We start from the raw sequence: 22,630 nt of genomic DNA on the forward strand, positions 1-22,630 counted from the left end.
TTTTTTCTTTTTTTGGTTTTTGGCTGCAGCCACAAGCCTTGTGGGATCTTGTGGGATCTTTGTTCCCAGACCAGGGATTGAACCCACACCCTTGCAGTGAAAGTGCAGAGTCCTAACCTTTGGACTGCAAGGGAATTTCCACTATGTTTCTTTTTTTATACAGCATTCTCCTCTCCCTTACCAAAATGCTGCATTTGAAAATATATCTTTTCTGTCTTATTTTATCTTACTTTCCATAATTGCTCTCTGTCCTCTGTTGGCAGGTTTTCTTGGACCTGTTTTGTGTGCAAAGCACGTATAAGTCAAAGCCTTGTTCCGCAAGTGAGGTTGGTTAAGCAGAGAAAAGACAGCGAGGTGTTTTGTTTGTCTGGAATCCTATGGGCTTGGAGGCACAATCTGGTGTACAGCAGGCCAGAGGGTCTGGAGTTAGCTGTGATATCAGGTAAGTTACAAGTTCAGTACTAAACTGGGAGTCTGTTTGGGGCATCAAGGCTTAACATGGAGATTGTCATGAGCCTGAATCCCATGTTGGTTTCAGAACTCAGCAAGGGTCTTGAGGCTCCTTTGGCCAGAGTGTGACAGGCCTCAGGATTTCTTTGTAATAAGGAACAGAACAACTTGGAAACTACCATAGCTTCTGTGGTTGTTTAGTTGCTAAGTCATGTCCAACTCTCTGCGACCTCATGGACTATAACCCACCAGGCTTCTCTGTCCATGGGATTTCCCAGGGAAGAATACTGGAGTGGGTTGCCATTTCCTTAGTAGTTAGCTAATTTGATGCTCCACAGTTTAGTTCTGGATCAGATATGAGTTGTTTCGGCTGGCCCTGTCCCAGAAGAAATTATAGAGGGTGTCTGCGAAGTAGTATGAGGCGTTACCAACCCTCCAGAGAGAAAGTTGACTCCTAGCTGGGTGCTGCTTAGGCCAGCAGGACCTTTAGGCTTCCAAGGCTTTGTATGAGTAGCAGTATGGCCACCAAATAGTAAAAATCTTATTGTCTATATGAGGGAGAACATAATTAGATGATTAGAATATATAGATATAATCAAAGTTCTCATTTATCTAACATTTTCGGTCTCTTCTTGCAAATGAAAAAACAAAAAATTTTCACTGGGTGTTAATTAGAAACAGCATTGCGGACTTCCCTGGTGGTCCAGTGGTTAAGAATCAGCCTTGCAATGCAGGGATGTGGGTTGCATCCCTAGTCAGGGAATGAAGATCCCACATGCTATAGAGCCACGAAGCCCATGCTCTGCAACTACCGAGCCTTCGTGCCACAACTGGAGAGTCCATGCGCTGCAAGGCAAGATCCCTCATGATGCAGCAAAGATCTTGCATGATGCAACTAAGACCCAAAGCAACCAAAAAAAAAAAATAAATTTTTTAAAAAAGAAATAAGAAACAGTATTAAGCAGTTAACTTTATTTCCCTGCCCTTCCCACTTTATAGTCTTAGTGGCAAGTTGGAAGGAAGAGGGAAGGGGCAAGATGCTTGAAATGATATATCATGTATTTGAACTCATCTGGAGAGTCTGAGCAACAGTGGTGTCTGATCCTCCCTCTCTTGGGTCTGCAGGTGTTCTAGAGAGACTCTTTTGGGTCTTTGGTGGCCATTACCCTCTAAGCATAGCTTCACATGGTAAGTTCCATGAGTCAGCAAATATCTGTCCAGAGCCCACCTTAGAGACCAGGAAACCTGTATTCTAGTGTCTGATCTGCTATTAAGAAGCCACAAAGGGGACTTCCCTGGTGGTCCATTGGCTAAGACTCCACGCTCCCAATGCAAGGGGTCCAGGTTCAATCGTAGTCAGGGAATGTAGTGTAGTGTAGTGTCAGTCGCTCAGTCGTGTCCGACTTTTGCGACCCCATGGACTGTAGCCCACCAGACTCCTCTGTCCATGGGATTCTCCAGGCAAAAATATTGATGTGGGTTGCCATTTCCTTCTCCACTAGTTGGGGAACTAGATCCCATATGCTATCGCGCTCTGCAACTAAAGACCCCACATACTGCACGGAAGATGAAAGATACTGTGTGCCTCAGCTAAGACCCTGAGCAGAAAATTTTTTTAAAAAGAAAAAACCATGTAGAGTTGGGGGAGAGGGGCAGGAGAGGAAGCTACGAGACTTCCCTCTCAGAGACTCAGTTTTCAAGAGGAAGTTATGGGACTTCCCTCTCAGAGACTCAGTTTTCAATTATCTTTAAATAACAGGAGTGAGCAATATATTTATAAGATTCCTCTTAGCACTGAAATTCTGTGATTCTGGCAGAGACTGTGTCATTTGGATTTGCTTCTCTGATTAAAATGTGTGTAGTTGCTTGAAAAGTATTTGGTTGATTGTATGTGAAGCTAGAGTCATGTCTTTTTCAGGTTGTCCCATTACCCTTTTGTCTGGTCTATCCTTCTTTTCCTTGCTCAGATAGGATGAAGTTTCTTTGCACTAACAGTGTCAGGAGCTGGAACTGGAGTTACAAGTCTAGTTTAAAGAGCTATCCAAAGGTTTCCATTTCTACTGGCTTGAGGGCAAAAGAGGTTGTTGGGGGGCTTGCCTTTGGCCTCTGAGCCCAAGGGATTCCAAATGAATGCTCCGCAAAGGTAAGCCTGTATCATTCAGCTTTGTGCATTCATCCCCATAGCTTGTGCAAGGCAGACAGTGTTCAATAAAGAAATATTGTACCTGAGAATAAAATGGCATTGTCCTTTAGTTCCCTCCCCAAACCACTAGGTGTCGCCTCCACCTCAGAGAAACTAAGCCCCTCCTCTCCCTGCACACCCACCCTTCTCGCTCTACCCCGGGAGCTCTCAGCTTCTTGGAATTGTGATTGCTGGAGAAGTGGCCTGAAGCAGGAGATGCACTGTGGCTCTTGGGAGGGGGGAGGAAAATGGGTTGATGTGCATCTCCTTAATGACAATTTGAGGAAAACTCCCTAAGGTCCCATGGCAGTTCCTCCCAGCAACCATGATTTCATCCCTCCCAAGCTAGTCCTCGCAATCAGATCAGCTCCTCCAGATCTGGGGTGTCTGGGGTGAGCCTTCTAGGCTGGATGCTTAGGAGGGAGGGTGGAACCCAAAGGGGACACAGTGGGCTTCCACTGCTGGAAATGTTCTGCTGAGTCAGTCCCTGAGCTTTTGTCGGTTGCGAGCCTGGGCTGTGAAGGAAGACAAAGAGAAGAGGCTGTTCTGGGGTCCTGCCCAGGAACAGATGGTGTGATGGAAGCCCAGTGGGCTGTGGTGGCCTCTGAGGACCTGGGAGGGCACAGACGGGGCGTAGGGCCAGGAAGAGAGATTGGAGAGTTAAGTCTTAAGGAAAAGGGAGACTCATGGACTTCGTAAGGACTAGGGAAAAATCGGTCCTTGGGACACCTTGGTCCTGGAGGGGCCTGTTCTTCCAGGAGCAAGCATGTTTTGCTGGTGAAGAGGAGAGAGTTCGCAGCAGTGAGAAGGGTGGTGTGGCTCGCTAGGTGGAGGACCAGTGAGGATACCAAATACGTGGGGGTTCCAGACTTCTTCCTGAGGCTGGAGTGTCTGAGGGACTCGGGGAAATTGAGAAAGGAGACCCTAAGAAGAGCGGGATGTGCGAGGGCCGTGTAGAGAGGCCCTGGCTCCTGGGAGTGACATGGACAGCGCGCGCTGGGGTGGCCCGGGGGGCCCGGAGGAGACCGGGCAGGCCTCAAAGTGAGGGGACGCCCTGAACCTCGCCGGCCTGGGAGGCCCTTGCGCGGCGCCCCCTGGGTGGGTGTGAGACCTGGGAGGTCCCCGGGCGGCCGGGTAGGGGTGGGGGGGGCGGGGGGGCGGGTTGGGGGAGACAGCAGGCGCCGGAGGGTGGGGCCGGGCGGGGGAGAAGGAGGGGCCGCGGGGAGGGGGCGGGGAAGGCGCGGGGCGGGGGCGGGCGGCTTGCCCGGGGAGTCGCACTCGGCCGCCGCCGGCGCAGCGAGCGGAGACGGCCGGGCCGCGGCGACCTGACCCGGACGAGCGGCGCGCCCGGGGGCCCAGGCAGGGGGCGGGAGGAAGCGCGGGGCTGCGCCGGCCGCCCGGGCCCAGGAGAAGCGGAGCAGAGAGGAGCTGGGACACGGGCAGGGCCGCCGCAGCTCCGGATGGGACCAGCGCCCTGGGCCCGTTAGTCCAAGCAGGAGCTTCGGGAGAAGCCTTCTCCGGGAGATTCACCCCTGCCTTCCCTCCCCTCCGGCCCAGGCCTCGCTTCGCTCCCCGCCGCCCATGGTCCCAGTCCTTCCGCCGCGCCAGCCCCCTCCCACCTTACCCCCCTGGTCCTCCTTTCCGCAGCTCTCTGCCCTCCTAGCCCCTTCGGCCGTGAGGTGCCCCCCAGGCCTTCTCTTTGTACCAGCCTGTCCCCCACCCCCACCCCATCCCAGTCTCGGATCCCCTTTTGCTCCTCAGCTTCAGATTCATCAGCCGACTTCACCCCTCACTGTCCACATCCCAGTCACAGGCCCCCTCGGTCCCGCCGTCCTCCTGCCACCCTACCCTTAGTCCTCCTCAGTCTCTGCCCTGGGCTGCTGGACCCAGTCCTCACCCGCTCCCTCCTTTTCCTCGCCCATCCTTGCCCCTCTCCTGTGTCCCAACCCTCCTGGCTCATCATCACTTCTCTTCTGGCGGTCTTCCCCTGGTTCCAGGCTGGGTGGTGCTGGTGTCTCCCCCGTAGGCCCGCCTGGCCCCGGGTTCTGGGGGCGGTGGGGCCGCCGCTTTCTCCCCATGGCACTGCCATCTCTCCTGCTGGTGGTGGCAGCCCTGGCAGGTGGGGTGCGTCCTCCCGGGGCGCGCAACCTGACGCTGGCGGTGGTGCTGCCCGAACACAACCTGAGCTATGCCTGGGCCTGGCCACGGGTGGGTCCCGCTGTGGCGCTTGCCATGGAGGCGCTGGGCCGGGCGCTGCCCGTGGACCTCCGCTTTGTCAGCTCTGAGCTGGACGGTGCCTGCTCTGAGTACCTGGCCCCTCTGCGCGCTGTGGATCTCAAGTTGTACCATGACCCCGACCTTCTGTTGGGCCCGGGTTGCGTGTACCCCGCTGCCTCTGTGGCTCGCTTTGCCTCACACTGGCGCCTTCCCCTGCTGACCGCGGGTGCTGTGGCCTCTGGTTTTTCGGCTAAGAGTGAGCATTACCGAACCCTGGTGCGCACTGGCCCCTCTGCTCCTAAGCTGGGTGAGTTTGTAGTGATGCTCCACGGGCACTTCAATTGGACTGCCCGTGCTGCCTTGCTGTATCTGGATGCTCGCACAGATGACCGGCCTCACTACTTCACCATCGAGGGAGTCTTTGAGGCCCTGCAGGGCAGCAACCTCAGTGTACAGCACCAGGTGTATGCCCGTGAGCCGGGGGGCCCTGAGCAGGCTACCCACTTCATCCGGGCCAACGGGCGCAGTGAGTGTGGCCCGGGCTGTGTTAGGGCTAGGGGAGGAGGGTTGCGGTGTCCCTGGGGCTCAGCACTGGGAGGCTGTAGATGTAGATAGGTGTTGAGGAGCTGATGGTGGTGGTTGGGATCAATAAGCAGACATGGATGGAGCTCCTGGGAGAGGCCCGAGGCATTGTATTGGGGCGGGGGGTGGGGTGGGGTGGGGTGGCGGCGCTGCTGGTGGCCGTTCACAGGTAGTGTGAACAAGGAATAAGATAGCATGGAGGGTGAAACTTGGGTCCGGGAGAGTATGGGGTTGGGGGACGTTGAATCTGGAGAGCAATGTGAGTGCCCTGGAGTAGTGAATGTAGTTGATGGTCACTCCAAAATGTGTGCCTGTCTGTGAGCAGAGACTTCTCAGACTGGGCTGCCAAGACCCCTTGGAGGCATAAGAAGAGTGAGGACTCTGTTAATGGGCTTTGAGGTACAGCAGATTTGGTGGGGAAAGACAGGTAAAGCTCACACTGAGAGAAATTCTGAGCAATCAGTGCCTTTGAGCCTAGGGAGAGGCAGGGCAGAGTGGGGGAGTGAGGAGGTCTGGGTGGGGAGCAGAAGGCAGGGCTCTGGGAAGGGGAGGGGCTCTAGGGATAGCTCCCTTCCTTTGGAGTCTGGAGTCAGGCTCTGACTTCTGCCAGATGGTCCTTATGGCCCCAGGGTACTTATGACATAGACTCCCAAGGGGAGGGATGGGGCACATCTGGTGGGTGGTTGATAGGTTCGGGCCTCTATTCCTTGCTAAGTGTGGAAATGCAGACGGTCAGAAAGGGGGCTGTTGAGGGTCCCAGCCCCTCTCTCAGGGGCCCCTCTGTCATGTACCTGCCGCAGTTGTGTACATCTGTGGCCCTCTGGAAATGCTGCATGAGATCCTGCTGCAGGCCCAGAGGGAGAACCTGACCAACGGGGACTACGTCTTCTTTTACCTGGATGTCTTTGGGGAGAGTCTCCGTGCAGGCCCCACACGCTCCATGGGCCGGCCCTGGCAGGATAATCGCACCCGGGAACAGGCCCAGGCCCTCAGAGAAGCATTTCAGGTATCATTTGAACCAAACTTGAAGGAATGGGGAGAGGAACTTTTGGGGGATTCTCTTTCTCTCATAAGACCCCACAGAAGCCCCAGCAATAGGGGAGAATTGTAAACTATAGGGGTGAAAAAGGACAGAGGATTTTCTAGCCTAGTCTCACCTTTGTGGCTCTTTCTCAGTGAGTCTGCCAAGGCCACCTCTTAAGATCTTGGAATGGCTGGCTTTCCTAAGTACCAATGGTAGATATACTGTCAGGGAGAAAAGTTCAGGAGAAGATTTAGTCCCAGCCCCTGGGAGGGCTTCCACCCTTTCTGAAGAGGTGAGGCATGATTGCAGTACAGTTAGATATAAGTATGAGATAGGATGTGATTATGGGTCCTGGAAGAGATGCTAAGAACTTGAGTGGTTCAGAGGAGAGAGTCACTGTGGGCTGGGTTTAGGGATGGCTTTTATAAAGGAAGCAAGACTCTATTGTGACTTTAAAGACAGATGTTGTTTTCCTAGTCAGAGTGGGAAAGAGGATCCAGGAGGCTAAGAGAAAAAGACAGGAATGGACCTGTTTGGAGGTCCAAGGCAAACTGACCTGATAAGAAAGAGTGGTTCACTTGGGGCAGATTATAAGAAATAATGTTGCAGGGGTAGCCTCAGCTTAAGAAGAGCCCTGAACCTAAGACTGAGGTGCTTGGACTTGAATGGCTGAGTTTTCGAGGTTGGTTTGTGTTTGTTTTTTGTGATGAGAAGTATACTGACAGAATTCAGGTTGGATTGGAAGAGGAGAAGATGGGAGGCAGTGAGACCACCTGTATGTGCTAGCCTAGAATGAGGCCTAGAGGTATGGGCTTGAGCTGTGGTAAGGATGCGTGTTTGCTCATTTGTGTCTGACTCTTTGCAACCCCATGGATTGTGGCCCACTAGGTTCTTCTGTCCACAGGGTTTTCCAGGCAGGAATACTGGAGTGAGTTGCTATTTCCTTCTCCAGGGGGTGTTGATGATAGCAGGAATGAAAAGAAACGGATGTGAGAAACAACTTGTAGGGAGAAGGGACATGACTCTGTTCACTTCTCTGCTCAAAACTTTAAATGACTGATTTCCTACTGAATGAAGTCCTGACTCCTTATCATGACCTTTAAGATTTTCTACAGTCTGTTCTCAACCCACTTTTAAAATCTTACTTTCCAGTACTGCTGAGTATGTCAGTGGCTAGACCTCTCTCAAATCCGCGACCAAACGCTGCCCCCCATCTTTACGCTCTCTGCTCCTTCTGTTCACAGTGCTCTTCCTCCCTTCACCCCAAATCTCTGCCTCTTAAAATCATACCCATGAATTGCTCCCCTCTTCTTCTTCCAATTTTTCACCGATTTGTGTGCATAAGTATTTTTTAAAACTTATTTATGCATATCCCTCCTTTTCCCAAAAGGATTTGAGGTGGCATATGGGATAACCTTAAGGTCCTTTCAACCCTTAGATTCTAAGTAGGTATGTATAAGTGCTGGACTTGTTTGGCCACCTTCTTCAGTAAGTGAGGTTTTATATGACTGGTTTTTTTTTTTTTTTTTTAATTGGAGGATGGTTGCTTACGATATTTGTGTTGGTTTCTGCCACACATCAGTAGGAATCAGCCACAGGCATACATATGTGCCCTCCCTCCTGAGACCCCCTCCCATCTCCCTCCTCAGCTCACCCCTCCAGGTTGTCACTGAGCACTGGGTTGAGCTCCCTGTGGCTGTGGTGTGATTTTGTATTTGGTTGCATCTGACTGTGAATGACACATCTGTTTGCCTTCCTGAGTCTGTGACTGTCACACATGAACACAGGCAGTGACAGGACAGGCTTTGTTGATACTGTAACTTTTGCCTAAAACGACCTTCTCACCTTTTGTCTGTCTGAATAAGGCATTCTTTAGGACTCAGATCAGTTATCTTCCCTTCTAGAAACACTCTCTGAATCCTCAGGCTGGACCGGATTTCCCACTCTTGTGTCGAACTGTCTGCTCTGGAAGTTACTATTCAGTCAATGTTTGAGTCACCTGAAGACTGACTCGTTCTATTCGAGTTTATTGAGCACCTGTTAAGTCCCAGTCGCTGTGCTAGGTACTAGTATACAGCAGAGAACATGACAGATATAGTCCCTGCCTTTTTGGAGTCCACATCCAGTAGAGTAGACCAACATAAACAAATAAGCAATAATACTAGTACAGAACAAATTGTGATGTGGTATGGTACTTTAAAAAAAAAAGGAATGGAGTGGTTTGAGAAGAGAGTAATAAGGGAATTGTGCTTTCGCTACCGTGGTCAAGGAAGGTCTCCCTGACCCTCCCATATGGGAAGACTCCACAGCCTTCTGGGCCACGTTTTCTTTGTTGAGGGAACATCTCTCTCTCTTGTGGGAGAATTCCTATCAGCCAAGAGGCCCCAGCACTTAGGATAGGGGAGGAGGGATATAGTCCACTAACAATTAGTTACTGACAATTGGTCTTTCAACGTTGTGGGAAGTGGGGACACCCACCCCTCCATGCAGTCAAAAATCTGAGCATCACTTTACAGTCGGGCCTTCCCATCAGAAGTTCCACATCTGTGGATTCAGCCGACCATGGATCATACAGTACCGTGGTCTGTGTTTACTGGAAAAAAAAAAAGCCGCATCATCAGTGGACCCATGCTGATACCTGAGTTCATACCCATGTTGCTCAAGGGCCGACTATAAATTAATTCTCAGCTCTCCCACTCACTGTAGGCATTATTAAGACAGAAAAGCAAAGAGAGAGGTTTTGCTACAGTATAAGAGAAGGGGCAGTCAAGAACATGCCAACGGGAAAATCAAGGTAGTGAGGTGGGGAGAGAGGGTGATGGGGTATCCTCTGACAAAGCTCTTCTTAGCCTTTTCTGATCCTGAAGCCGGGCAGGGGGTTAGGGAGATTGTGTGGTCAGTTTCAGACAAGGATGAAAGAGCAGAGAGGCCACACCCCAGACATACCTGGCCCACTGTGGTCCTGGACCAGGCTAACCTGGAGAAGGCGGCAGCAGAGGTGAGGAGCTCCTGATACAGATATCCACGGCTTTCCAGGCGGGTGTCGTGCCCAAGGAAAGGGTCCCGGCTCTTGCTGGATACTAGCTAGAGTTGGGGAGGAGACCCTAAAATTAAGTATGTTGCTATGATTTTTAAATGTCATTAAACCGTAGCTGCTAGAGGGCAGGGATCATACCTATCTGTGTAGTCCATGTGCCCAGCACGTGTTTACTGAGTTAAATTAAGGTGTGTGTTGGGAAGAGGGGGACAGAGTCAGGAATTGTTCTAGAGAGGAGTAGAGCTGGCAGATACTATAAACCGAGATGATCAGTCAGGAGAGGGGAAAATAAGTAGATACAGTGGAGCTAAACAAATGACTCAGCTCTAAGGACCCAGAGCCTCTGGACATTTTAGAACATTAGCCAGACTGGCCCAGAAACCCAGGCAGAAGCCACCACCTAGGTGACCAGCATGAGACTGGGTTACAGAGGGGGGACTCCAGCATCTAGAATGGAAGTTAGCACTAAACCAAGGGCTGTGTGGGGCAGCATCTCTTCTGGAGACCACCATTCTGTCCATTAATCGGGGTTAAGTGTGGGTGGGCCCACAGGCTGAGCCAGGTGTCTGCTGCCCTTCCACATTTCCTGGGTGCCCTTCTGGCTTCCATCACAGCTGCACTCATTTTTGGCAGCCTTTGCTTGCTTTTTTTTTTTTCCACCTGGGGTCCCCTATGAAATGGGACACAATGACCTACCTTTACCTTCTCTCTAGCCCCTGAGCAAGAACAGCAATTCTTTGGAGGTTCTTCTGCTTCTCTCTCTCTTTTTTAGTAGCTAGTAACCACAGCAGAAGAGTCTAGCATAGCAGTTTTCAATGTGTGGTCTTGGGATCCTGGGGGCCCCTGGAATCCTTTTATGGGGACCGTGAGGTCAAAACTATTTTAAAAATACTGAGATGTTATTTGCCTCTGTCACTCTCATTCTTCCATGATTGTACAGTGGAGTTTTCCAGAGGCTACGTGATGTGAGATGATGTCATCACTCTGGCAGCTATAGAAGGTGTGCTTGTGTATTCTTGTGCTTTAAAACTTTGTCAGTTTTTGTTTCTCCTATGGTAAATATTGATAGATGTAATCCAAATTACGGACTCCTTGGAGTCCTCCGTAATTTCTAGTAGTAAGGGGTTGTGAGACCAAAAACATTTGAGAACTGCTGTTCTAGCAAACAAACAAACCTAGGGAATTACTTTTTAAAAAGCACTGGAAATCTATTATCAACATTTGTATTGAAATGTAAATTGTGTGAAGCCTGATCTTTTCAAGTTTCTTTTTGTAATGTTTAAACATTTTATTTATTTATTTTGCTGTGCTGGGTCTTCATTGCTGCGTGTGGGCTTTCTCTAGTTGTGGTGAGTCAGGGCTACGGTCGTTGCAGTGTGTGGGCTTCTCGTTGCAATGGTTTCTCTTGTTGTGGAGTGCGGGCCCTAGAGCGTAGGCTCTGCAGCTGTGGCGCATGGACTCAGTTGCTCTGTGGCATGTGGGATCTTCTCGGACCAGGGCTCAAACCTGTATCTTTTGCATTGGCAGGTGGATTCTTAACAACTAGACCACCAGGGAAGTCCCTCGAGCCTTTTAACTAACTTTTTGCACTGTCAACCATATCCTACCTTTCTGTTTTTATTTTATTCATTGAGTAAGTGTTCCTGAATGAACCCTTCCAGCCCCACCCTCAGTCTCCCTCTCCTTTTTAATTCTGCCTGACAGTGGGAGAGTATTAGCAATGTGTGGTCAAGCATTCACACGCTCCAGTAAGAATAATTACCTCAGTAGGCAAACTCTAGTCTATATATTGAATATGTGTTATAAACTGACTTCACTATTTCGTACCTGGAGTGAATTGATCTAGAATAGATCATAAGTAATGTATCTAGTATTTCTACAGTACTTTAGGGATTAAAGACATAGATTAACACAATTGCTAGAAATGACTAGTTTTAATCTTTCATTTCACAAAATATATTGATCTAAAGTCTTTCCCCAAAGTTGCCATGCCAGTTTTCTGACCAAGGCAGAGAGGCTAGTGATTGTGGAGGCCTGAGGTGCAGGCCAAGGCCAGGAAGGGGGAAGTGTGGGAGGGCGGTGGGAGCCAGGCAGGCACCCCCGTAGAAGACAGAGAAATGCTGACCGTGGCCAGTGAGAAGTGTGCACAGCTGAGACCACATGTGTCACTGGCTTACCTGTGAGGTGTGTGTGGGCATGGGACCGTGTGCTTTCCTTGTGACTCATGACTTGTGGGACTAGGCTGGTATGCAGGGCAGTACTGCATATAGTGGGTGTTCTACACACGTTAAAGGAATGGGCTCGTGGCTTTTTACCGATGGAATCACTGTCTCAAAGTATTTCCCCCACTTGTCATAGGACCTGAAATCTCTTTAACTCACTGGGTGGAAGCACTGGGCCAACATTCTGCTGATAGTATTAGCAGTATTAACACCAGGGAGAGAAGCTGTTGCTCAGGGTTGTCCTTGCTGGTAACAGGTACCCAGAAAGGAAGGGAGAGGAGCCTTGAGGGATAGTAGGAGCTTCCGGAAGATGAAGAGCCCATTTGGGGGATGGAGTTGACTTTGTCTATTTCTTAGTCTCCACATTCCCGGAACCATCCGTAGACAGATGGTTCTATCTACCTTGTATGGAGGAGTGCCACCCCTTCTCCCAGATGTATTAAACACACACACAGAGTGTTTAGTATCCTCTCAGCCTTCAGGGTCAGCCATGTACATTTTATATCATGTGTATTTCACCATGTCTCTCTATCCTGCTTCCTCTCTTCCCCTAATTCCCATCTTGAATCCTTTTCACTCTCCCATGTGCTGTGGGTCCAGACGGTATTGGTCATCACATACCGAGAACCCCCGAATCCTGAGTACCAGGAATTCCAGAATCGTCTTCTGATTAGAGCACGGGAGGATTTTGGTGTGGAGCTGGCCCCTTCCTTGGTAAGCAGATCTCTCTCTCCCTGAGAGTCAGGCCAGGCTTTGAGGAAAGGCTCTTCTCCCTAACTCAGAATACAGCCTTGGCCACAGAGCCAGCCCTACTGTGGGGGGCTTCCATCTGGGTTTTTCCCTTCTGCCCTAGTGAGGCAGGGATGGCCCCTTAGTTATGGGAGGAGGGAAGAAAGCAAACCAGGAAGAGAAGAAGGAGACCTCAGAGATGGGAGGGGGGCTGGAGAAGGGGCCTGGCAGGACCTTTGGAGAGCACTGCTGAAGTTACCACCCCCAGATGAACCTCATTGCTGGCTGCTTCTACGATGGGATCCTTCTGTATGCCGAAGTCCTGAACGAGACCATACAGGAGGGAGGCACCCGGGAAGATGGACTTCGAATTGTTGAGAAGATGCAAGGACGAAGATACCGTGGTAATGGAGAGGGTCAGATGAGGGCCAGAGCGCTGCTTTCAGGCTCAGGAGTGGAGTGGGCAGAGGCAAACACAGACACCAGGGGCAGGAGAGAGAGTTAGCTGGGGTCAGAGCACCCGGCTGAGGTGGACACATGCTAAGAATGGGGGCAGGGACGGACCGCCAGGTAACTAGAGGGCTTGGGGAGACAGGAGAGGGACCAAGGGCAGATCTCCAGGTAAGGGGTGCTCCTTTCTGTCTTAGGTGTAACTGGACTGGTCGTTATGGACAAGAACAATGACCGGGAGACTGATTTTGTCCTGTGGGCCATGGGAGACCTGGTTTCCGGGGACTTCCAGGTGATGGGGGAGGAGGCAGGGAAGAGAGTGTGGGGCCCACAAACCCAGCTTTTGGGATCCTTTTGGGGGAAGAACCAAAGGCACTGGAGGCAGGGCCTTACTTTCTCTCCTGGAGCTGCATGATAGTGGTGGGGGGAGTGGCAGGTTGGGGAGAAAAGCAGCAAAGTAGCTGGGTATGGGGCGAGGAGGCTGGTGGGAGCAGGCCTGTGGGCCCCGTTCTCTCCGTCCTCACAGCCTGCAGCCCACTACTCGGGAGCCGAGAAGCAGATTTGGTGGACAGGACGGCCCATCCCCTGGGTGAAGGGGGTCCCACCCCTGGACAATCCCCCCTGTGCCTTTGACATGGACGACCCATCCTGTGATAAAAGTGGGTGTGTGCAGGGACTGGGAGCAGCTCTTCCTCCCTTTGCTTTCCTTTCTCTTATTCCTCCTCATGCACCCCCTGCCCCCGACTCTTTGCTCTGTTTCACCTGTCTCCTCTACCCCCTCCCTCCTCTCTACCTCGAGATGGGTCTGCTCCCTGCACCTAAGAGCATCGCCCCCTTCTGGCTCACAAGGCCACACACAGTCTTTCTCAGGGTCCCCCTCTCCCCTTCAGCTCCACTTTCAACTCTGGCAATTGTGGCACTGGGCACAGGAATCACCTTCATCATGTTTGGTGTTTCCAGCTTCCTCATTTTCCGGTGAGTTCTGAGCTTTCCGCTGACAGGCTCCCTTAGCTGTAACTCCGTCGTCTCTAACCTTTCTTGTCATTTGTCTTTTAGCCTTGGTCTTGTTTCCCCGCCCCAACTTTGGTCTGGACTGGGTACACTAGTCTAGTATTACTGATTTTGAGTGGGGTCTTCTATGGGCAAAGGTGAACTTTCCATGGATGCTACCATGGCACTAGTGCTACCACCTGCCAGTGCAGGAGACATAAGAGATGTGGGTTCAATTCCCTGGAGGAGGGTATGGCTACCCACGCCACTGTTCTTGCCTTGAGAATTCCATGGACAGAGGAGCCTGGTGGGCTGTAGTCCATAGGGTTGCAAAGAGTCGGGCAGCATTTTAAGCAGGTACTTTATTTTCAGCCTCTGTGTTCTTACATAAGCACAGGGCTTGTGTCCGACCCACAGAGAGTGCTTCACTCTCTCTCTGTCCTGTCTCTCGGTGTGACAACTGCAGCCTCAAGAGCTGCCAGGAAGCCCCCGCCACCCTACAGCTGGCTTCTGGGGTGGTAGGATCGGGCTTGCCAGTCAGCTGAGGGGTGCAGTCCTTACAGAAAACTGATGCTGGAGAAGGAGCTGGCCAGCATGTTGTGGCGCATCCGCTGGGAAGAGCTGCAGTTCGGCAATTCAGAGCGATGCCACAAGGGTGCAGGCAGTCGCCTCACGCTGTCGTTGGTGAGCCCTCCTCTCAGCTGCCCCTCCGCTTCCCTCTGAGTGCCTGTCCTTTCATACCCTGGACCTTTCCCAGCACATCAGCCTGTAATGATAGCGCCTGCACCACCACCACCATCTAATGTTCCTTTCATCCTTCCGCCTCCATGTTGCCCTTGGCCCCAGCGGGGATCCAGTTACGGCTCGCTCATGACAGCCCATGGGAAATACCAGATCTTTGCCAACACCGGTCACTTCAAGGTGAACAGTCATCCGCTTATTCTGGTCCCCACCATTTCATCCTGTCTCATCCTCATCTTTCACCTCTTCCCGTGACCCTCTGCCCCTCGTCAGCCTCCTCTCTCTGTCCAGCTGAGCTCCTGGGTGCTCCCACAGTTCTCTAGTCTTTCCCAGCACCCAGAAGCTCCTTCAGAGATTCATGTTCCTCTTCCCCTTTCACCCCTACCCTCAGGGAAACGTTGTGGCCATCAAGCATGTGAATAAGAAGCGCATCGAGCTGACCCGGCAGGTTCTGTTTGAACTGAAACATGTAAGTCCTGGTGTATGGGTTGAGGGCCCAGGATAGACACGGATGTGGAAGGGGAAGGAGAGGACTAGGGAATAGTAATACTGGCTGGGAGGGCAAGTGGGTCATTTGTAAATGACTTTGAGTTGTGAGTACAATTAAGAGAAAGGTCCTCTCCTGTAGTGGTAGATTTCTGTATCTAATTTTTAGCTCTTTGAATTCTCTTTTCTTCCTTTTTTTTTCCTTTTGGCTAGATGAGAGATGTTCAGTTTAACCATCTCACTCGCTTCATTGGTGCCTGCATAGACCCTCCCAACATTTGCATTGTCACCGAGTATTGTCCTCGTGGGAGTTTACAGGTGTGGGATCTAGGTGGGGATTATGGGGGCAAGGGAGATAGACCCCAAATTACATCAACTGTGTGGGTGACAGTGGGGCGAGGATAGTCACATCATTTATTCCATGTCACCTATCAGGATATTCTGGAAAATGACAGCATCAACCTGGACTGGATGTTTCGTTATTCACTCATTAATGACCTTGTTAAGGTGAGTCTTCCCCACTCCTTGAGTTCATCCACATTAATAATGCCTCCTTTTTTCTGTCTTTGCTTAGGATTTCTCTTCCTGGTCCTCTAAAAATTCCATTCTCTCCACTTCCCCTTATTCTGAAGATTGGCTAATAATGGGTAAACAAGGGATCTGGGGCTTTCAATTAGGAGGAATGAGTTTTATTTGCCACAAAGAGTCTTCATAGCAAATTTTTGTTTTCCTACACTAGACACCTCAAATCTCTCTCCATCATCCTTTTATTTTTTTTAACCTCCAAGAGTTTATATTAAAATCTCTTAGCAGGGAAAAATGAATGGGGTCTCCAAACATACTTATCTTCTGGGTTTTTTACCCTCATTTTTCTCTGTCATTTACCCTCTAGCCAATATTTGGCATATTTGCTCTTTTGTTCAGAAAAACTGAAATTCAAAAAGAACATTTTACTAAGTAAATGTAAAGTTTAAATTTACATAAAAAAAGTAAGTTTTACTTACTTCTCTAAATAAAACTGAGAAGCCAAGGAAAACGATGCTGATCTTTTGGTATCTTCTAAGATACTGCTGCTACTGCTGCTGCTGCTGCTGCTGCTAAGTCGCTTCAGTCGTATTTGCCTCTGTGCGACCCCAGAGACGGCAGCCACCAGGCTCCCCCTGGGATTCTCCAGGCAAGAACACTGGAGTGGGTTGCCATTTCCTTCTCCAGTGCATGAAAGTGAAAAGTGAAAGTGAAGTCACTCAGTCGTGTCCGACTCCTAGTGACTCCATAGACTGCAGCCTACCAGGCTCCTCTATCCATGGGATTTTCCAGGCAAGAGTACTGCAGTGGGTTGCCATTGCCTTGTCCATCTAAGATACTAGGCTTCAGCTATTTTCAAGTGACCCAGAGATCCATGGATTTGTGGAGATCTAAATTTGCATCTTGGAGAAGGCTGCAGTCCATGGGGTCGCTAGAGTTGGACATGACTGAGCGACTTCAATTTCACTTTTCACTTTCATGCATTGGAGAAGGAAATGGCAACCCACTCCAGTGTTCTTGCCTGGAGAATCCCAGGGACGGGGGAGCCTAGTGGGCTGCCATCTATGGGGTTGCACAGCAGCAGCAGCAAATTTATATCTTGCACAGGTGTTTAGAAGCAAGTCCCTGGGTCAGTGAGCTAGCCTAGTGGATCACCTGTACCATACCTGATTTGGCTTTGGTTATTCTGATGAGTTCTAATGAAGTTATTTTAAAAATTTTGTGTGTAATGTAAAGTTTGCCATCACATGAGAGAGAAATTATTAGGTCATGTTGATGTGGTACTCAACTGGAGGTGTGATGATAAATTATAAGAAAAACATGACTCTTAAGAGAACAATGATTTGATGGAAAGGTGATTTATAACAAATCCAGAAGCCTAATCATATCTATATTCACAAATTTGGAGATTTCCAAAGGTTTGTTGATGTCAAGATGAAACAAATAAGAAGAAAGAGTTCACAGAGACTAGAGTTTTGAATTGTTTAGGCCCAGAGCTAAACATTTAGAAGAGTTTTGGTTAGCATTGTATCCTTTTTTTATTCCACCCAAACTGACTTCCCAGGGGAAGCATCACTCTATCCTCTTAGGACCTGCCTTAGAGTCCTTCACAGGCAAAGGTTCTCTCCTCTCTGGCCCTGTGGGGTCAGAAGTTTCAGGCTTCTGCATTGATTTGGCAGCTACCTCCTACCTTGGTCCATTTTCCAGAGTTTTTTAAAAAAATTATTTATGTCTCTATTTTTGGTTGTGCTAGGTCTTCACTGCTGCATGTGGGCTTTCTCTAGTTGCGGTAAGCAGGGGCTACTCTTCATTGCAGTGCGTGGGCTTCTCATTGCAGTAGCTTCTCTTGTTGCAGGGCCCAGGCTCTGGTGCTCAGGTTTCAGTAGTTGTGGTTCACAGGCTTAGTTGCTCTGGGTCATGTGGGATCTTCCTGTACCAGGGATTGAACCTGTGTCCCCTGCATTGGCAGGCAGATTCCCACCACTATGCCACCAGGGAAGTCCTAGGTTTTCCTAATTTACCATCTTCTCCACTTTCTCTCTGGTCCGCATTCCCTCTAGTAGATCACTTTTCTTCTCCATCTCGACCTGCCTGCCTGTTTATGATTATATGTTAAAGTTTCCAACTGGCTTATCTTCCTTGGTGCATTTAGGTAGTCTTAATACCTGGATCTCAAAGCACGCCTTCCTGAGCAGTGGCCAAGCATTTGAGGCCATCATGGGTGTAGTATTCTTGGAGTTCACCCTCATAGTTCTGTTCCCTTCATTACTTGGAAGACAAACTGCCCTTTCCAGGGTAATAGCTGATAGCTCCCCTTGTCCCTCTTCTTATGTATGTCTCCTGTCCCTGGTGCTTAGGCGCTGATATACTGCTTAAGGTACCAGGAAGAGATGGTGGTGGTTTAGTTGCTAAGTTGTGTTGGACTCTTGCAACCCTATGGACTATAGCCTGCCAGGCTCTCTGTCCATGGGATTTCCCAGGCAAGAATACTGGAGTGAGTTGCCATGCCCTCCTCCAGGGGATCTTCCCAACTCAGGGATCAAACCCAGGTCTCCTGCATTGTAGGTGGATTCTTTACCATCTGAGCCACCAGGGAAGCCCATGGAAGAGATGACTCTCCTATTTTTGCCTGCTTCTTTGAGTGGAAACTGTACAAATGATGCCTTCCAAAATTAGCATATTGTTTTTATGGCCCTGAGATCTTTAGACAGCTAGCTAATGCCCATCTCGTGGAGAGGGGGTATCCTAAGCCAGATATGATCCAATCCTATGACTTGATCTGTATCCTGCAGGGCATGGCCTTTCTCCATAACAGCATTATTGCATCCCATGGGAGTCTCAAGTCCTCAAACTGTGTGGTGGATAGTCGTTTCGTGCTCAAAATCACAGACTATGGCCTGGCCAGCTTCCGATCAACTGCTGAACCTGATGACAGCCATGCCCTCTATGCCAGTGAGGCCTTTCCCCACAACCCACTTCTGCATTGCCCTCCCCCGGCCCTGATCATTTCCACTTAGGGAGGGTGGGAGAGGGAGATGGAGTGGCAGTACTGTGGCGAGTATTATGCGAATGAGCCCAGGTGGGCTTGGGGATTCCATCTTTGAGGACCTGGTTCCTTCTTTTCAGAGAAGCTGTGGACTGCCCCAGAACTGCTCAGTGGGAACCCCCTGCCAACCACAGGCATGCAGAAGGCTGATGTCTATAGCTTTGGGATCATCTTACAGGAGATAGCACTTCGCAGTGGGCCTTTCTACTTGGAGGGCCTGGATCTCAGCCCCAAAGGTAAGTCAATCTACTACCTAGCGCTTCCCCTACCTGGAGGACCTTTTCTTCAACCAAGCCTTTGATCACCCTCAGAGATTGTCCAGAAGGTCCGGAATGGTCAGCGGCCTTATTTCCGGCCAAGTATTGACCGGACGCAACTGAATGAAGAGCTAGTTTTGCTGATGGAGCGATGTTGGGCCCAGGACCCAGCTGAACGACCAGACTTTGGACAGATTAAGGGCTTCATTCGCCGCTTTAACAAGTAAGAGGGCATGACGGGGCAGGGGCTCCCCAGGGATAGGGGCCTCATCAGTCTTAGTGGATGAGGTGGGGCTGGTGTGGCCAAGAGGGTAGGTGGGCTGGGTAGAAAGCCCCGGAGCCTTGACCATCTTGGAGCATGTACCATATCGTGGCCTCCTTCCAGGGAAGGAGGCACCAGTATATTGGACAACCTTCTGTTGCGCATGGAGCAGTATGCCAACAACCTGGAGAAGCTGGTGGAGGAGCGCACACAGGCCTACCTGGAGGAGAAACGCAAGGCTGAGGCTCTGCTCTACCAAATTCTACCCCAGTGAGACTTCTGACCCCTTCCTGAATTTTCCTTTGGTATCTGCTCTGTTGCTTTCTACCTCATCCAGCTCCTGACAACTCCCTTCCTAACCCTCAGAACCCTGCTTTGTCACATCTTTGCTACCATGAACCCATTCTGGCTCTAGACCATGTTTTTCATTCTGTCTCCAAATGAGCTGTGCTGCCTTCTTCCTGGCCTCCTATCCCTTCTTCTTAGGATGCTGCTCTACCAGAGCTTCACTCCAGTGAGTATAGGTAGAACAGCCCCATCTTAGGACATTTGGCCTGCAGCCCCAGGGATCCTCTTCCAACCCCCACCACGTGTCCACCCTATCTTGCTCTGGACTGTCAGGACTTCCCAGCCACCTTCCTTCTCCTCCCCTAGGCTCAGCTTTCATGTTAGAACCCATCTCTGCTCCAGCCATACACTCTTTTCCTCTCCCTTTGCCCACTTCTCTGAGTCTGGCTTGGACTGTACCCTTGCCTCCTAGTTCAGTGGCAGAGCAGTTAAAACGGGGAGAGACTGTACAGGCTGAGGCCTTTGACAGCGTTACCATTTACTTCAGTGACATCGTTGGCTTCACAGCTTTGTCGGCAGAGAGCACCCCCATGCAGGTGAGAGACAGGTTAGGGGCCAGGGACGGGGTGGGGACCTAGGGAAGCTTAGCTGGGGCATAGAGAAACTTGATAATAGGAAAGACTAGCTTGTTCTGGAGTTTCCATATCTTGCCACGGCTCGTGTGTTAAGAATTCTTAGAAAGTCAGGCACAAGTTTTGAGGCCTCTACTTTCCCATCCCTTTTAGGTGGTGACACTTCTTAACGATCTATATACATGCTTCGATGCCATAATTGACAACTTTGACGTCTACAAGGTGAGAGCTGGGGCTGCCCTTCCACTGACAGTCCTTTAAAAACCAGTCTCCCCAAACCCCACGTGCCTTACCTGCCCCGTGGTCAGTTTTCCTGCTTGAGTCTCCAGCATTCCAGTGCTGGAGTGCCCTTTATAAACAACTGAGGCTCTGGCACTGTAGTTGTACATCCCAGTCTAATCTCTTGTGAATCCTTGAGGCTTCCCTAATCAGAACCATCACAAGATCTAGTCTGCCACTTTTTGCCTGAGGGTATGGTCAGAGTCTAGTCATCTTTTCTCTTCATCCCCTCGACATGGAGGGAGCATACAGGTTGTGGGTATAGAATGATATATTGGGATGAAGGACAAGCTATGTAGTGAAAGCTTTTTGTTGAAGTCATTGAGTCATTTAAGGTAGGCTTTATGGTGCTTGGGAGTAAAAAACAACCTGACTTTGTGGCTAACTGTGTGGCCTTGGGCAAGTAAGAGAAGCTCCTTGAGCCTCAGATATTTTATCTGTATGATGGGAATAATAGACTTATTGTGAATAAGTGCCTAACATTGTGTAGATAATAAATACCCACTCTTGTCCCTTCCCTTTGGATTCACTCTGCCATCTCTTATTTACCATAATGAAGAATTCTGATAAACTCTTTATTCGGATTTACCAATTGTTTGTATTTCCCATTTGCTTTATTAAAAAAAACCTATCTATATATCCATATAATTTTTTTCTGAACCTTTTGCAAGTAAGTGGCAGACACAGAGCCCCTTCATTCCTAAATAAGTCTGTGTGTAGTTCCTAAAAACCAGGACCTTCTCTAACACAGCTTCAGTACAGTTAACAAAGCCAAGTGCCTGCTTTCTTTCCTTTGACACTTTGGGCTATGTAGGGCTTATTTCATTGGGCCTGCTTCTCCCAGATTCTCAGGACTGGGGCACTTATTTGGCAGTCACTGTCTGGCTTCCCGGCTGCCAGGATGACTCATAGTGGTACTCAGCTTGTCTCCTCTTACTCTTCCCCATGCCCATTGATACAGATAGAGATGACCTTTTTATCCCCCTCTCAATCAGGTAGAGACGATTGGAGATGCCTACATGGTGGTATCTGGTCTCCCAGGCAGAAATGGTCAGCGTCATGCCCCAGAAATTGCTCGTATGGCCCTGGCATTACTGGATGCAGTTTCTTCCTTCCGCATCCGCCACCGACCCCACGACCAACTGCGGCTACGCATAGGGGTCCACACAGGTAGGGCTGATTCTCCCTCCTGCTCTTGTATCCACTTTCCCCAGGCTCTTCCAACCTGTTTCTTCTCACAGGGCCCGTCTGTGCTGGGGTCGTTGGCCTGAAGATGCCCCGCTATTGTCTCTTTGGAGACACAGTGAACACTGCTTCCCGAATGGAGTCTAATGGTCAAGGTGAGACATCAACCCTCAACCTCAGCCCCAGCCTCCATCTGGGTTGGCCTTTTCTTCTTTTCAGAGTTCCTCCAAATCTCTCAATTGGATAGACTGCAGTTCCTGATTTCCCCGTCCTTGGACATATTTTGGTTCTAGTGCATGTGCCCTGGGAAGACTGAGACCCTCCTGAGGGATGGTGGTTGGGTAAAGCTCTCCCTGATACTGCAGTTCTTCGGTTGCCTTTTCTTTGATTCCTCTTTCCATCATCTCTCTTGTCCTGCCCCAGCCCTGAAGATTCATGTCTCCTCTACCACCAAGGATGCCCTGGATGAACTTGGATGCTTCCAGCTAGAGCTTCGAGGGGATGTGGAGATGAAGGTGATGGCAGGCCACAGGGAGGGAGTCATGGAAAGGGAGGATCAACGTGACTGTGGAGGCTGTGGGGGAAGAGAGGGAGGTACGAGGAATAACAGAAGAATCTGAATTATCTCTGCTCCCCCAATTCCAGGGAAAAGGAAAGATGCGAACTTACTGGCTCCTAGGAGAGCGGAAAGGACCTGCTGGGCTCCTATAAACCCTACTTCTTCCCAAGTCAGACAGTCCCCTGCTGCTGGTACCTGGGTGGGCAGTAGCCATCATCTCTCCACACATCAGAAGTGGACATTGTCACATGAGATGGAAATCAACATGCATAAAACCCCCACCTTATATGGAAGCTGTTGCCCTTTGCAGCTCAGTCTTGTACATATACCTGTCCCTCTCTGGCCTGGTCTCCTTCCTCCCTACCTTCTGTAAATATCTGTATCTAGACCAGAATATTTTGGCCAAATATAAAACAAACAAACAAAACAGTTATGGGTGACATAGTCTGCGTTAGGGGCGGCACCAAGGAAAGGTTCTGGGGTATGG

At 50.1% G+C, this 22,630-nt stretch overlaps 1 protein-coding gene across 6 annotated transcripts; it reads left to right on the forward strand.

Annotated features, from left to right (window-relative positions):
- Positions 1-3,914: 3,914 nt before the first annotated feature.
- On the forward strand, positions 3,915-22,570 carry NPR2 (natriuretic peptide receptor 2). Of its 6 annotated transcripts, none has more exons than XM_061426868.1 (23): positions 3,916-5,375; positions 5,757-5,858; positions 6,232-6,437; positions 12,315-12,428; positions 12,712-12,847; positions 13,091-13,185; positions 13,420-13,552; positions 13,784-13,868; positions 14,438-14,567; positions 14,730-14,804; positions 15,016-15,093; positions 15,324-15,428; positions 15,546-15,617; positions 18,428-18,587; positions 18,762-18,917; positions 18,993-19,161; positions 19,324-19,470; positions 19,961-20,084; positions 20,274-20,342; positions 21,395-21,569; positions 21,641-21,739; positions 22,008-22,099; positions 22,230-22,570. In XM_061426868.1, the coding sequence occupies exons 1-23, from the start codon at positions 4,709-4,711 to the stop codon at positions 22,293-22,295; spliced, it is 3,255 nt and encodes a 1,084-aa protein (XP_061282852.1). In that variant the 5' UTR covers positions 3,916-4,708; the 3' UTR covers positions 22,296-22,570. The 6 variants fall into 6 exon arrangements, with proteins under 6 accessions (XP_061282854.1, XP_061282852.1, XP_061282853.1 ...); XM_061426869.1 differs by having other exon boundaries at positions 14,447-14,567; XM_061426870.1 differs by lacking the exon at positions 14,730-14,804 and having other exon boundaries at positions 3,915-5,375.
- The last annotated feature ends 60 nt before the right edge of the window (positions 22,571-22,630 follow it).

Source organism: Bos javanicus, chromosome 8 (assembly GCF_032452875.1).
Source record: "Bos javanicus breed banteng chromosome 8, ARS-OSU_banteng_1.0, whole genome shotgun sequence".
Classification (NCBI taxonomy): Eukaryota; Metazoa; Chordata; class Mammalia; order Artiodactyla; family Bovidae; genus Bos; species Bos javanicus.

Bases quoted from the DNA above. Each gene is read 5' to 3' on its own strand.
- NPR2 (XM_061426868.1), top strand. From the start codon at position 4,709: ATGGCACTGCCATCTCTCCTGCTGGTGGTGGCAGCCCTGGCAGGTGGG. The intron at 12,848-13,090 runs GTAATGGAGAGG...TTTCTGTCTTAG, and splicing joins GCAAGGACGAAGATACCGTG to GTGTAACTGGACTGGTCGTT. The intron at 18,918-18,992 runs GTAAGTCAATCT...GATCACCCTCAG, and splicing joins CCTGGATCTCAGCCCCAAAG to AGATTGTCCAGAAGGTCCGG.